This window comes from Crotalus tigris, unplaced genomic scaffold (genome assembly GCF_016545835.1).
Source record: "Crotalus tigris isolate CLP2741 ecotype Arizona unplaced genomic scaffold, ASM1654583v1 scf7180000017550.10884619, whole genome shotgun sequence".
Classification (NCBI taxonomy): domain Eukaryota; kingdom Metazoa; phylum Chordata; class Lepidosauria; order Squamata; family Viperidae; genus Crotalus; species Crotalus tigris.
Window position 1 is genome coordinate 3,742,235 of NW_024096468.1, and position 15,596 is coordinate 3,757,830.

At 38.3% G+C, this 15,596-nt stretch overlaps 1 protein-coding gene across 1 annotated transcript; it reads right to left on the bottom strand.

The window, feature by feature from the left end:
* Positions 1 to 213: 213 nt before the first annotated feature.
* On the bottom strand, positions 214 to 9,105 carry REN (renin). Its single transcript, XM_039340701.1, has 9 exons — positions 8,993 to 9,105; positions 6,295 to 6,451; positions 6,028 to 6,151; positions 3,123 to 3,241; positions 2,235 to 2,431; positions 1,627 to 1,749; positions 1,208 to 1,352; positions 659 to 757; positions 214 to 436 (listed from the first exon to the last, which is right to left on the bottom strand). The coding sequence occupies exons 1-9, from the start codon at positions 9,061 to 9,063 to the stop codon at positions 275 to 277; spliced, it is 1,197 nt and encodes a 398-aa protein (XP_039196635.1). The 5' UTR covers positions 9,064 to 9,105; the 3' UTR covers positions 214 to 274.
* Between the last annotated feature and the right edge of the window lie 6,491 nt (positions 9,106 to 15,596).

Below are 15,596 nucleotides of genomic sequence, written 5' to 3' on the forward strand. Positions count from 1 at the left end.
ATCTTCTTCATACAGGGCTAATATTTGAAAATTAGTTTGATACTAATCCATGCCATGATGACATTGCAAAATGATTCATCCAGCAGATGAAGCTAAGCAAAGATAAGTTTAAATGCAAAATAAACTGAAAAGTCCTTTGTAATTAAGAAAGAAATGATTCAAAATGTTACAACTAAAGGACACAAATGTTTACTGTATAATAGAATCTGTTATCAAGCTATTCTCTTTCAAAGTTCAATCTTTCAAAAGTGAGCATCTTCCAAAATGGGACTTGTCAGAACGATGTAGCAAAACCGATCCGATTGTTCTGCCGGTCAAATTCAGTGTAGTACTGCTTAATAAAAGTTGCACCCAGAAGCCAGAGAGGGCCGAAAGGAGGAGGAATGTCAATAGCCGAGAATGCCAAAGTGCAGAGCTCTTTCCCATATTTTGAATGCTGCAGAAAAAACAATGCAACCAAAAGGAAGTAAATCAGCAAGATGCCTGAGTAATGCCTGACTAATGCAGTATCATGATCTGCTTCCCGATGGCTGTTACACCTTTGATTTAATCACCAGCTCTCAAAAATCCCTCCAAAATTTGTTTTTTTACACCTTTCACTTTCCAAGTTTTATCTAAACGTTGTTCACCCATATTTGTTCCTGGCTCCAGATCTTACCTTGAGAACATAGGTAGAACTGCTGAGTGGGTAGGTCATATCTCCAAGATGGAAGGAAATATCAGGCAGCAAATGAATTTTTTTACATTCAATGACATACTGTGAGAGAATAAAGGAAATATAGGACAGAAAGTCTTAATTCCTATGTTATAAGTCACAGTGCTTCAAGTAATAGGAAAAGGCCTTATGTCAGCTTTTCCCAGTTTTTCCCATCACTATCGAGAAGTTATCAAGATGGGGAACCACCTAAAAATATTTTTTCCAATTCCTATGGGAATCTCTCCTTCCTATCCAGATTTTAATTTAGATTTCTCTTAAGCAACTTTGCTTTACACTTTTGAGTAAACCAATGAAGTTTTTTTTTCCCAAAAAGGGAAAAATGCTAAAATTGGACACTTGAAAATTTAAACACTAAGGAACCTGGACATTACATGAAAAAGACTGGAAATCAAATGCGTTTCATATCTCATTGCTGTTTTTTTTAAATTCCTTTTTCCCATGATTAGAACAGAGGACAAAGTTTTAGAAAGTTATGCTCGGATTTCTTACATCTTCTTCTTCTACCAAAGTAGCTCCTATGGTTTTCATCAGAACAGATATTGAACTGGCTGGTCCAGAGACAAAGGAAGAGCCGGTATCTATAGCTGCTGTGCATCCTTCATGACAAATTACTATATTATTTTCTATAGAAACACTGCAGAGAAAGCAAAAGAGTGTTCAGACATTCCTGTACTTTTGAAGAATAAGCCTCATATATGTCAAAATGAAAAAAAACTGGCATTCAAAGTCTTGAATTCCTCTGAACTGCATATCACAATAGTTTGTAAGAGGAACTTATTGTTAGCATCTCATAAAAGACAGTCACCTTGGGAAAAGCTGACTTCCAAAATGCAATTAATGTTTCATATCTTTAGTTGACTCCCCCTTTGGGTCTTGATTTTATTATTTTGACATTACACAGAACCTACCCCTTAAGATCAACCTGCCAGTAGCCTTCTCTGCTAATACTGACATAGTGAAAATCTCCAGTGTAGTAAGAGGGATCACTGCCACCCAGGATAATCTCTCCTCCAGTGTTCAACTGTGAGTTTCTAGGCCAAAGAAAAAAAATCACAAAACAGTCATTTTATTATTGCTCACTTTTGTGCACAAGGTTTAATGAGCTTTGTTGCTAAAAACCTATGAAGGAGAGCCATTTTGCTTTTAAGCCAGGATTTCTGAAGCAATCAGTATTTCCAACAAAAATACTCAAGCTAATCCTGAAAAGGTATTCCTTTTGCAAAGCAGTCGTATTCTCTGGCGAAAGCCAAGGACTCTGTGAGCCCCCATTCAAATATTAAAAGAAGCTTCAGACACTGGTATTTAGGCAACACTCTAGGATTGAATATTAGTGAACTTTGGGACAAGTTAAGGGACACATCCAAGTGTTGTCTTCAAAAAATATCAAGCATATCTATGCATAGGACATTTTCTGAAAAAATAATTACTCTCTGACAATGAACCTAAAGCACAATCAAATTATGCATTGATCCCAGTAATTTGAAGTGTGGGTTTTATATTCCTTAACAAAACTGACCTGCTATAGTAGACAGAGAAGACCTTTTCTGACAAGACCCTTTCGGATATTATCTTGTCAAAAACTGGGATAACCCCATCAATGGCCTGCTTGGGGTAGCCCATACCAAGCACTCCATCAAAGTGAGCATACATGAAAGGGTTGAAAGGTAGTGCTATAGCTTCTGCGAAGAGTTGGATGATGGGAATATCAGCAACCTAGAGAAAAGTACACACAAAGGAACAAACTGCTGTGGAACAATGAGTTGAATAAAAATAACTCGTAATTCTTTCTTTATCTTTGTCCCCCCCCACCTCACTCACAGACACCCACATATACTTTTGTGTACAGTTAAGTCATTTTTGCATCAATCCCAGTAATTGTTCAAGTCACTAAGGGACCTGTCGTTATCTTTTAGTGCCATGTTTTATTAAAACTGCATTTTTGTACATGCTGGCCTGGCATTATGTGAGTAAATGTAAATGGATTGCTACTTATATGATTTTCTCCTTTTTGCATCACCATAGATCTAGCTCTATTACAGCCTGATGCTATAACTGGCTGGATATTCTTAGACGTATGCCTCTTTATATATTTACTGTGGTAGCAATGCATTTGCCTGTATTCAACCTGTATGTTCCTTTAAAAAAAAAAGAATAATTGTAAAAGTTCCAGTGATTTCTTTTCAGTGATAAGTGAGTCTGGCATCCCACAGGTCTTGCACAGTACAAATGGGATGAATGTGGTCAAAGTGCCACAGTACAAACAATTGAGAGCCTCCTTATTTGTAGCCCCCTGGTCCAATTTTCAAGGCCCGTGAATAACCTGCATTTGCCAGACAGTAGGAAAGCACTTTCTCTGTTTTCTTCCTTCAGGAGTTCAAATGATTATCATCCTCTTAGCACTTACTCTGACAATGTCCTGGCTAAGGAAACCCTTAACATATCCTTGGGCATATAGTAAGACAATTTCAGTTCCATTTTGCTTGTATGTACTTGATTCAGAGGAATCATAACGATTGTGTGCGACTGAAAGAAAGAAAGAATATTAATATGTAGAACATTAATTCAGGCATTAGGAACAAGTGTCTTAAATGTCAACCTCATTTACTGGCAAAGAAGTAAGAATCATATAGATTTCAGAAAGGCATACTGTACAATATTTAAACAGGTAAACACATAAACTTACAAACTACAACAGTAAATCTTCAGGCAAACATAATGCAATTAAGGTAAAATCCCTCTCAAACATTTCTTCCCTATAGCATTGCTAGCTGGAGAATTTTGGGAGTTGAAGTCCACACATCGTAAAGTTGCCAAGGTTGAGAAACACTGCATACTATCACATGCATGACAATTGAGAATGGGATCCTTCCCTTTGTGGGTTTATCCACATATCTTTGAAGATGCCCCACTTACCTTGTGCAGAGAGGATATCCTTATGGTGGAGCCTTCATCTCATTGCCAACCCACTGCTCAGGCAAGGTGAAAGTGCATCCAGACAGTGTGGTAGAAAAGTGGGGTTTTCCATGGGAAAACAAGGAAATTCGCTTACATGTCATGAAAGTGTTGTCTTTGTAGGATTGGTGACATGCTAGGTTACAATTGGGTCACTGTGGGTCTATCTAAACCATTCCAGCTGCAGGATTCAGTGTCTTTATAGTCATTTCTGCTTTGGCTGCCTGAGAAAAGGACTTCCCTTACAACTTATTTTGCCTTGGTCATATTGACATAAGGACTAGGGGAGACATGATAGCAGTGTTCCACTATTTGAGGGATTTCTACAGAGACGAGGGGGTCAAACTATTTTCCAAAGCACCAGAAGGCAAGACAAGAAACAATGGATGGAAACTAACCAAGGAGAGAAGGAACCTATAACTAAAGAGAAATTTCCAAACGGTGACAGCAATCAACCAATGGAATGGCTTGCCTTCAGAAGTTGTGGGTGCTCCATCACTGGAGGCTTTCAATAAGAGATTGGAATGACATAGGGTCTCCTGCTCGAGCAGGTGATTGGAAGAAGACGTTCAAAGTTCCTCCCATTTCTGTTATTCTGTAAGATCCTATGACTTCATGGGGGACGTCTCCAACTTCCTGGGAACTATACAGACTTTCGCTTATATTTTTAAAACAGAATTAAGTTAACCAGCCCAGCCCTGAGTTTCTGTGTAAAGCCACTAGTATGGAAAGATTTTCCTGCCCACTAGACCTGCAGCCACAGATCGAGTATTGTAATCTGGTGATCTAAAAAGATATAAATGGGTAGAGGGTGCAGGGTTTTTTTTTCCATTTGAGGCGTTGCGGCCCTGGTTTACAAAAGGGTAGGGAAAACTTAAGTTTTTAACAACATTAAAAACTAAACACTAAAACTAAAAAGGATTGTTTTCTCCAACACACCTGAAAGAAATTCATCAATGGTTTCCTTGAAAGGTTTGCTATGGATTTCAATAGCAGCAGCAGGAGCAGAAGCTAACTGTAGCTCTATTTATTAACCTCTTCTGAGACATACTAAAGGTAGGCTGTAGAGCCATGGGTTTTCTGGAAAATGTACTTTCTTCCCATCTCAAGGACAGGAGAAAATGCATAATTGAAGCTGTATGGAACAGCCCTGAGGATGGAGAAATAGAGTCTCACTCCTCACACAAAGCTTTTTCACATGAACCAAGCTTCCGTTGACCCATTGCAGAAGCTCCACAGTGGTTGCTTTGCTATCATTGTTCTGAGAAGAATTCTCTAGAGAGATCTCCAAAATCAAGTTTTATTTTCCATTGAAGTACATGGGAAATGAAGATAAACAAACCAATGGGAAAGGAGGGGAAGATAAAATGTCTCACTTTTTAAGCAGCTGGGTAGATTAATCAATGACCAGCTGAGTTGACTGCTTAAGCAATATTTTATTCAAGCTAAGTGTAGGATTCTTTCTTTCTTTGAATTCAGTGCTCCGTGTTGTATAGCATATACTATATTGGTCGCAATATAATTTAGTGCAGGGATGTCAAACTGCCGGCCCATGGGCCAGATGCATCATAGCAAAACTGCACCCACCCCATTGCTGGCAGTGGCAAAAAAGTCACAATACGTCATGACAGGTCACATGACATTGCGAGTTTGACACCCCTGATTTAGTGTTATAGTTTACTGTTACCTAAACTAGGTAGCATCATCAGTGCTCATACTTTGCTCATGCAGCACTGATGGTATTACTTATTTTAAAACTGAAACATCAGCAAAATAACAACCAAGCACTGACTCAGACATCCCCTAAACACCGCTGAAGATGTTAGCTAGCCTGGCAACAAAATGTTCAGATAAGGGGCTGGGAGGTGGTAATCCTGCCTTAAACATGAAAGTCAGATTGAGCCAATCTCTCTCTCAGCCCATCCCTTTAACAGGGTTATTGTTGTGGAGAAAACAGGAGGAGCATCACGCATCAAAGCACCACTAGATATTGTAAATTTAATTATATTAATGATTTAGTACTCATTTTTTCTATATTAACATTAACATCCAAAATCATGTGTCATATCATTCAGTGCTACCTTTTAAATTGTTTTTTTTCTATTTTTTAATACACTAAAATATCAGGTAACTTATTATTCATAACCCGTCATTAATTTAGCACACAGTACCACTCATGGCTGCATGCTAGTAATTGTCCAAGAATCTTATGTGCAAATGATAAGAAAAGTCAATGTTAGGATGTCAGTGTATTGTGATAGGAATAAAAATACCAGTTGTGTAATTTTGTTCTGCATGCATAATGGCAAAATGCCTCAGGGTAGAAATCCTCATATGCGGTTGTATCCAAAACTTACCACAGGCACTGTACAATGGGGAGCACTGGTGGGATGGCACCCAAAGATTAGCTGATCCTGTGTCAAAGACAACCTTGAAGATCTGGGCTGGTGTTCCAATACTTATCTCACCATAATATTGCATCTGAAAGGCAGATCATAACAAAGAGCAGAACAACATTTTTGTTAGAGAAAAAAAACCATAATTCATCCCATCAATATCTGTATAAAATGTTTGACTAGTTTTATTTGCTGACTGCTTTCTTTCGGAACATATAACACACTTACATCACGGAAGTTTGTTAGTATGGTAGGTGCTGTTTTGTTATGAAGCCCTTCATCAAGGTAGGAGATATGGTGCTTCAAAGAAGGAAGGTCATCTGCCACTTTCATGCCCATCTCTTGCAGTGTTTCGCGGATTGAGGGCATTTTTTTGAGTGAAATTCTGACAGGTAGAAAAAAGACCATTGTGTAAACTGGAAGGTGAATCAGATACAGTCACATTTGCAATATATGCAGAAGTCAACAAACACAACTGACAAGTTACTGCCAAGACCAATAGAGAAAGCCTTCAGCATATAATGATTTATTTTAATAAATAATATGGAAGAGATAAGGCCTTGTTTTGGAATGCAAAATGGCAAACATGCAACGCTAAGAAAAAGTGAGTGCTGCTTCTGAAGCCCTTTTGGGAGACTGAATCCAAAACACTGAACTGTCAGAACAACCTTCAAGGTTCCTTCCAACATTATTATTATTATTATTGTTATTATTATTATTATTGATCATCGCACAGTCAGCCAGATGTTCAACTGGATTTGGCATTTTGTCTACCTAGCGAGTCCTTACCCAGGACCTGGGATAGGCAGATGTGGATGTTTCCATCGTCGCAGGATGGAAGCAGTTCCTAGTAAGGCCACCTTTTGCAATTGACTAATAGCGAATTTGTCAATGCCAATGGTGTTCAAGTGGTGCTCCAATTGTTTTGGGATTGCACCCAAGGCGCCTATGACTATTGGTACTACCCTTGCTTGCTTTTGCTACAGTCTTTCTATTTCTATTTGTAGGTCTTTGTATTTTGTTATCTTCTCCAGGTCTTTCTCTTCTATTCTGCTATCTCCAGGCACTGCCACATCCACTATCCAGACTTTTTTGTCTTTCTTATCGACAATTGTTAAGTCTGGGGTGTTATGTTGCAGGTGCTTGTCTGTTTGAATTCTGAAGTCCCAGAGCAGTTTAATTTTATCATTTTCTATGACTTTCTCTATTTTATGATCCCAGCAGTTTTTGCTTACAGGCAAATGATATTTTTTGCAGATCTTCCAATGCACCATTGTTGCTACTTTGTCATGCCGCTGCTTGTAATCAGTCTGTGCAATCTTCTTGCAACAGCTTACCAAGTGGTCCACTGTTTCTTCAGCTTTTTTGCATAGGCGGCACTTACTGTCTGTTGCTGTCTTCTCAATTTTGACTTTGTATGCATTTGTCCTTAAGGCTTGGTCTTGTGCAGCCAGAATTAGTCCCTCGGTCTCTTTCTTCAATTTTCCTGCTCTTAGCCATTGCCAGGTCTTGTTATTATCTGCTTTCCCTGCTATTTTTTTAATTTGGCCACTTCTCTCTACCAGAAACAAAAAGTATCCCCTCCCAAAAAAAGGGGGGGTGTCTGTGAGTCTTGGGAAGATGTATTGTTGAAAATGAGAGGTCCTTGGTACTCTCTGAGCTTGGTTGTATTTTGGCAGAAGTTTCATTACCTAAACTAGGTAGCAAAATCAGTGCTCAAACTGTGCTCATGCAGCACTGATGGTGTTACCTATTTTAAGTAATGAAACATCTGCAAGATAACAACCAAGGTCTGACACAGACATCCTCTAAACGCTGCTGAAGATGTTACCCAGACTGGCAACAAAACATTTGGAAACCAACCCACAAGCTTGGAAAATGAACCTTCACCCTCATCCTACACCCGAGCTACAGATATTCACCACTATTGCATAACAACCAAGCTCAGAGAGTACCAAGGACCCCTCATTTTCAACAATACATCTTCCCAAGACTCACAGACCAATTCCACCCAAACTTTTTTGTTTGTTTGAAGTGGCACTTTCTGTTTCTGGTAGAGAAGTGGCAAAAAAATAGAATCTCAGCATAATCCTGCACTGAATAACTTCAACCCTCTTCAGAGCACAATGAATCTCTGTAATAAAACCAATGGGTGTACTCAGCAGTTAGAGCTCCCAGTTATCGAAATATGTTTTATTCTTTCTTTCCTTGGTGTCTCCTCACCTTGACATTTTCTTTTTTTGCAGAGAGACATTGGGGAGAAAGGTATCAATATCTGGGGAAAAAAGTCTACTCCAGATTCTGAGCTACTAATGAGCTTTTTTGGAGGAGTTAATTCAGTTTAGGTTTCTTATTAATCTGTCCAAAATAGCCCAATTTAATTCTGGACTTGATGAAATTCAGTTGCATCCCCAAAGGCTAGGATTTGAAAGGCAGACAGGTAGATAGAACTGCTCAACAAAGTCTATTCCAAAGGTGAATAGAGTAAATTAATAGAGAGAATTAATTATATGCCTATTGAGGTTTTGTCTGTGGAATGTGGCCTTCTGTTTTCTCTTTTTTGCCTGCTTTTCTACAACAGCCTTCTCCCCCATTATCTGTTTAATACATTTTGTTGTAACCCCTCCACCCTGCTTCCCACAGTCAGATTAATGGGATGTATAGTTGCGGCTACCCTGCTACAGTATGTGAACCAGCTTTTTTGCAACTAGCTGACACACAGCCTGAAGCTGGCTTGGTTTGATACATACCAATGTGTGACCCCAGATGGCAGCAGATACTTGCAGTGAATTGGCAATGCAGTAATTTTAAGCTTTTCTGTTTTGAAAGAATATTTCATTTGATTTTTATCTTATATTATTGATGTGTTATCTGGTTGTTACATTGGTCAATTACTAGGTGATATACTAAAAAGACATAGTCTTACCTTTGGAAGGCATCACTGGAAAAACACAAAAAGCAAGAGATAAGCAGAACAAACTCCCAACACCGCAGCATTATTCTGTTGGTTTTGGTATGGATGCTGTTTTTCTGAGCTGCTTTTTCTTGTCTTGTGTGAAAAAGGAAACCAGTTCTAGTAGGCTTTTATAGCCAAACATAGCCAGTTTTACTTTCTGCTGAGTTTTGATTGGTAAGAAACCAGTAGTAAATCTTGCCCATTGGTAGAGGGAGGACACCTTTGAGGTACTAGCTTTGACCTTGTTTCCTAGTAAAGGTCAGTTTGGTCAACACACATAAATATTTGTGTCCACTCAATCTTTTTTATGTGTACCATTAACTCAATGTATGAGACCCAGTGAGGCAAACTGAGAACTCTTTTTTACGAACCTTAAGTTTTAAAATATCTTCGTAGTAAGTCAACCTTATCCTTTTAATATAATGTTCTTGGGAAAAAATAAAACCTCCTTGCTACAACTATAATTCTAAATATAGATTCTATTAGATTTGTTTCTTATGGAGGCTTATTTATTTATTTGATTTTTATCCTCCTTTATTACTTTATAAGTAACTCAAGGTAGCAAATATACCTAATACTCTTTCCTTCTCCTGCTAAATGGGTTGGGCTGAGAGAATGACTGATCCAAAGTCACCTAACTGCTTTTCATGCCTAAGGTGGGACTAGAACCCACAGTCTCCTGCTTTCTAGGTTGGTAAGAACCTAGAAAGGATTGCCATGAGTTGTAGTATATGAGCAAGAATCTTTGCCCAGAGGAATTGTTTTGGCTACATTAAGCAAAAGCTACAACCAGAATGGATTTCATCTTATCACTCATCCTCAGTTGGACTAGGTCATATTTTTATCTCAAAAAGAATCTTAAAGTTTTCTAATATTGGCTGTCTTATAAAGATTATATAGGAAAAAAATGGGTTAGTTTTGGATTTGGTAATCTTTCCTGAATATTTGTGATGCAGCAAAAAGCAAGCAAACAAACAAAAAAAAACACGAAAGAAAAAGGCTGGTTTATGCATTAGGTAGAATGAGGCACCTTTGAAATGCTTCAGAGCATAGATATTGTCATAGAACAGAAGTGATATATTGGAAAATGGAGGCCATTCCTTAATCTAGCTTGTTCCCCATATCTGAAGGTGAGGACTCTTCCAGGATTCAAGTAATACTCAACAGTCTACATGGTACTATTTTGTGCCAGCTCTGTTTATAATTGTATAGCTTATATAAAGGCCATTCCATATAGGAAAGGGAGAGAAGATAACGCTTAATTTCATCTGTTGAGACAAACATTTACTATGCAGCTCCATAGAACACAAAATGTAGAATTTGGCATGATATGATGTACCTTCTTCTATTAAGAAGATATGTAACTATTTTTTAATATTCAAATATCCAAGAATCATAATTACAAGTTACCGAATACATGAATTAAGTTTATAGTTTTCATTCAGACTAAGCTATTTGATTATGTAAAACTGTAATTGCACCCATCCTGGTCCTATTAGATCTCTCTGCAGCATTTGGTACCATTTATATCTTTTTAGATCACCAGCAAAGGATAGGAGTTGGGAGCATCTTTTCTCAATAGTTTCTTTCCAAGTATGTGCCTGCTAATACATTTGCCCCCCTATCATTCTTATCCAGCATAATGATGTGGAGCATTTAAACCTTAGGCACATCAAAATTGCAATTAAAATCCATTTTCTGGTCCCTAGTTTCTGTGGGCGGTTATTTGGTCTTATTGCTTCATGCCTATTTCTTTCTAAAAGAGAAGACAAGATCACAGAACCAAAACATACAACAAATATCATGCTTAGTTTGTTCATGGTCTTCATGGAGAACATCAACCATTATTGAGGAAACAAAATAGAGTACTCTACATGGCAATGTTTCTACTCCTCAGACCAGTGATGGCGAACCTTTTAGAGACTGAGTGCCCAAACTGCAACCCAAAACACTTATGCAGTTTGCCCCTGTGCTTTCAAAGCTTCTATTTTATAATTTGAGTTGAACTGTGGCTGAGCTAGAAGAAACTGGATAGCAGGACCACATAATGTGAAAGTGGCTTTGCAGGATTGATGCCCTCATACATGTTGACATAAACTAATAGAGACTGGCCCTAGTGCTGTATGGATTAGCCACCTCATTGTTCATTGTTCAATTTAAGCAAATATTTGGACTGTGTCAAGGGCAGGAAATATTACATTCTGCCTTCTGTTCATCAACAGAACCTCCCATCTTTTTTAGCAATTTGGAGGATGTTAGGACCCTTTTGCATGGATTCTGTTTATTTTCTCACAGGATGCCTTGAAACATTATGCTTGTGAGCAGGGATCTTTTTTTCCCCAAAGTTAGTTTTTCAAAAGCTAAAGGCCACAAAGAGGATGGTGCAAAGGTCTTTTATGTGTGGGTAAAACCTTTTAATGACGTAGATTGATATAGAAACCACTGGACAATTTTTCACATACCCATATATTCATTCCACCAGATTTAATTAATCTTTGATATGAATATAAGCGTAAAACTTTTATCAGTGAAATATATGCTTATGGCCCAAGTTACATGCCAAAGATAATTTAAAACCATAATTAATAAGAGAATGCATACTTCTATACACTGGAAGGAAACATTCCAATTGCCATCACCAATTGCAAAAAGGATCTAACCCTCAAATGTAAGGTTTAATTTTTAGGGAATTGGCGCATCAGCCTGGATACCCCTGTCAATTCCTTTGCTGCCAGTTGCAGGACTCCTGCCCACTCAGAGATTTGGCAAGGCCCTCCCAACTTGGGCTTTGCTACCCAGGACCTATAGAAACCTGGTAGTGCTCTAATAAAATTACAGGTAGTCCTTGTTTAGCTATCATAGCAACCAAAGCAATTAAGTTCATTAAGCAAAACGATTACTAAGTAAAACTGCAACTGTGCTTATGATTTTTCTTCAGCTTTCCTTTGATTTATAGACCTATGAAGGTCATAAATACAAAGAATGGTCACATAGCTACTTTTTCATCTTAGTCGTAATTGCAAATGGTCACTGTACAAGGCAGTCAATAAATGAGAACTATGTATCAACAGTGGATTATCCACAACTGTGGCAAATGTAGCTGAACTGCTAGTTCTGTCCATGCTGAACACGCAGATTTTCAATCATAACATCTCACACTCTTTATGAAACCCCACAAGCCATTCATAAAACATATCTTTGGTCATATGAACTTTACCATTCAGGAAACTGTATGATGTTACCTGTTTTCCTTTTGATTTGTCTGCTTAAAAACACATATCGTACTAAGCCACATTTAAACCATAATAAATTGCTTTTACACATCAGGCTAAGCTATAAACTACTGTATGTTTTAAACGAGAAAGCCTGGGTTTCCCAACCAAACTATAGCCAATGTATTGTTCAAACAAACTCAGTCATATTATGCCTTCTCTCTATAATACTATAGACTATATAGTATATTACCGTATATACTGTAATGCTATAGACTTTTTCTACAACCCTTTTTGACTTAGACTTCTTAGTTCCATTCTGTTTCCCATTCTCCTGCTGTAGCTTTTTGCTGAAGGTTTATTAAAGAACAGATTCTTTTTCAGGAACCAGACTATTGCCTGATGTTTTTCCCACACGAGGGCAGAGACGCTCCCACCCTTTAAAGCTCTGGGCTGCGTCACACTGCCTGGCTCACTGGCCTCTGGGCAAGTTGTTACAAGCAGAGGGTCACAAGCTACTAACCCTTTCTTGCATTTGTTAGTTGTGAAGGGGACATGAGAAAGCCTGGGGAGGCTAGATAGCAGATAGAAATCAACTTCCAGGTCATCTAACAGAGCTTTGCTTAAAAACAAACTACAATCTCACCAAGGGAAGGGCAGCTTTTTTCACATCACTTCAGGCTGCAGAACCATTTTTAAAGAAACGTTTGTGGCCAGTGACAGCAATATAAGCCTATACTTAAACTCTAATGGAATAGGCCAGTGATGGCGAACCTTTTAGAGACCGAGTGCCCAAACTGCAACCCAAAACCACTTATGCATCGTCGGGTGTCAGGTGGGTGTGGCCCATTGGGTGGGCGTGCCCATTGGGTTGGCGTGGCTGCGATGGTAATGGCAGACTGGGTGGGACTAAAAAGTTCAATCAATCAATTCCAACTTTGCAAGATTTTTTTTCCTGCAAAAAGTTGAAATTGACTGATTGATTGAACTTTTTTTTTTTTTTTACACATGGTGGCAGAGGCCTAAAGCGAAAAGGTTTTATAAAACCCAGCTGAAGGCCTAGGATTGGGGCGACGCGTGCCCACAGAGAGGGCTCTGAGTGTCGCCTCTGGCACCCGTGCCATAGGTTCGCCACCACTGGAATAGGCACAACTTTTCATTGTCAATAACTCTATCTTTTAAAAATCTTGAAAGAGGAGTTTATACCTGTGTGCATCCATTCATACAATTGGTCCCTGAAGGGGCTGATGAATCAGACTCTAGTCCTTAAAAATGTATACAATAGTATAATTCATTATCTTTAAAGGTTATTGTTGGGTAATGCATCACATAATTGTGGACTTGGAAACATGGCTCTCCAGATACTGCTGGAGTCTTAATTAGTTAGTTTAGCCAATAGGCCAATAGGGTATACAAGCCACTATCCTGGTGACTTTGTTTTGCCCATTTTTGTCATACATTCTCAACATTAATTGAAAAACATGGCAGGGAAGAACTGATGCCAAATAACTAATTTTAACTGACAATTGTCCATTTATATATTCTTTTATGTACTACTAAGAAACTCATATCCAACAACATTGTTAAACCCACTAGGAGAATTGTTCTATGTGTACTGTATTTATCTATTGCACCTTCTCCCAGGGCAGGTTAGTCTTCTAGATTCAACTGTCTCATTAAAAAAATGTATTTTCAATTATCTCCTCCAATAGCTAAACTAGCTCTATAGAAATTAACAGCTGAGACCTAGGGAGAAATCTAAAGGATCTAAACCAGGTTTTCAAGGGCAGCATTGTGCTTTATAGCTATTTAAGCCATGTCATTTTAATGAGGAAGGAAATAGTTCATGTAGCTTAGGGGGAACAGCAATAGAAGCAAAGGAAGCAAACTGCCGTGTTTCAGAAATATAATATAAATGAAAAGTTTAAGGTTTAAATAGCATATGCAACTTCCAGAATCATAGAATTTTAGAATTTCAAAGTCATCTATTTCCATTATGTCTGATTCCCCAACTTCTGCTGGAATACCTGCGGTGAAATATTTTTTTCCCTTAGGTCTTACTTTTTTCTTCTTCCATTGTTTGCTTGCTAGTAAAAAGCCTCATCTGTGCAATACATGTTCTTAGAATGAATTATAGCATGAGCAGAGCATGTCATAACTTCAATCTCTGAATGTTCTAACCATGTTAATGCAAGCAGTGATGGGACTTCCAATTCTAGACTGCACAAGTCCAGATGACCAAAAGTTGGTAGCAGAGAATTAGGGTTTCCTATAACTGCACTGCTAACTAATAGTCAACTGGATTTTTGCAACCCAAAGGGTTAAGCTAAACAAATTAGGATTTTTACCATTTGTCAATTGTACAAATCAGCTTTCTCCAACACAGCCAGTTTAGAGCCATCTGGAGTGCCACAGGTAGGGTGAGATTAATACAAGCTATTTTCCAGAAAATACTGCCATGTGCTTTAACAACTTAGCTATCCTTTGTGTCAGTGCCCTGTTCACATACAGCTCTTAATTTTGCTTTATGAAATGCAATGCATGAACCTATTCATTATATCTTAGTATGATGTACAAGCCAAACTATTATGGCATGTTCAACAAATCATGATTTTAAAACATTCTAACTTAGTGTTCTGTGGTTGCAATAGTAGGATAAAGACTTGATTTTAGGAGCAAGGTTTTTGGTCAAAGATGATTCATTAACCTGGTCAATCTTTCATGTCTAAATAATTCCCCCGCCCCATTTGTTACTCGAAGTTACTCTTAAGCGACATATTAAATATGGCAATCTATGTATCTATCTCATGGGACTTCCAAATTTCCAATATGGGGCGAAGTAGAAGTTGTTTTGTTGAGATTCATGTCTCCACTTTCTAACCTCAGAAAGACTCCAGAACCTATCAAAGAAGCTATTAAAAGCTGCTCTTGGTTTGCTTTTCCTCACTAACACGAATGATGCCAATGCTGGTCGAGCTAAGGCTAGGGTAAGTGAGGAAATGAAAACTAGCATTAGCTTCCCTAATGTTAGCAAAAAAAGAAAAAAACTCTCATTTTCATTACCTCACTAATGCTAGCCTTAGGTCTGCCAGTGCCACCATCAATAGTGTTAGTGAAGAAAAGGAAACCAAGAGGGTTTATTTTTCTTGCTAATTCCAGCCTTAGCTTCACCAGCATTATTTGTCATTCAAAAAAAGACAGCCACTTGTGGGATTGTGCCATGTGGCTCAGCAATGGAGTGGCCTGTCCTCTTTCCCTGCCCTGAACTCCTGAGGGCTGGAGATCTTCAAAAGGTAAGTATGCAATTGCAATAGTGGGGTGGCAGAGAGGAGCATGTGGAACACAGTGGGGTGGCAAAGTAA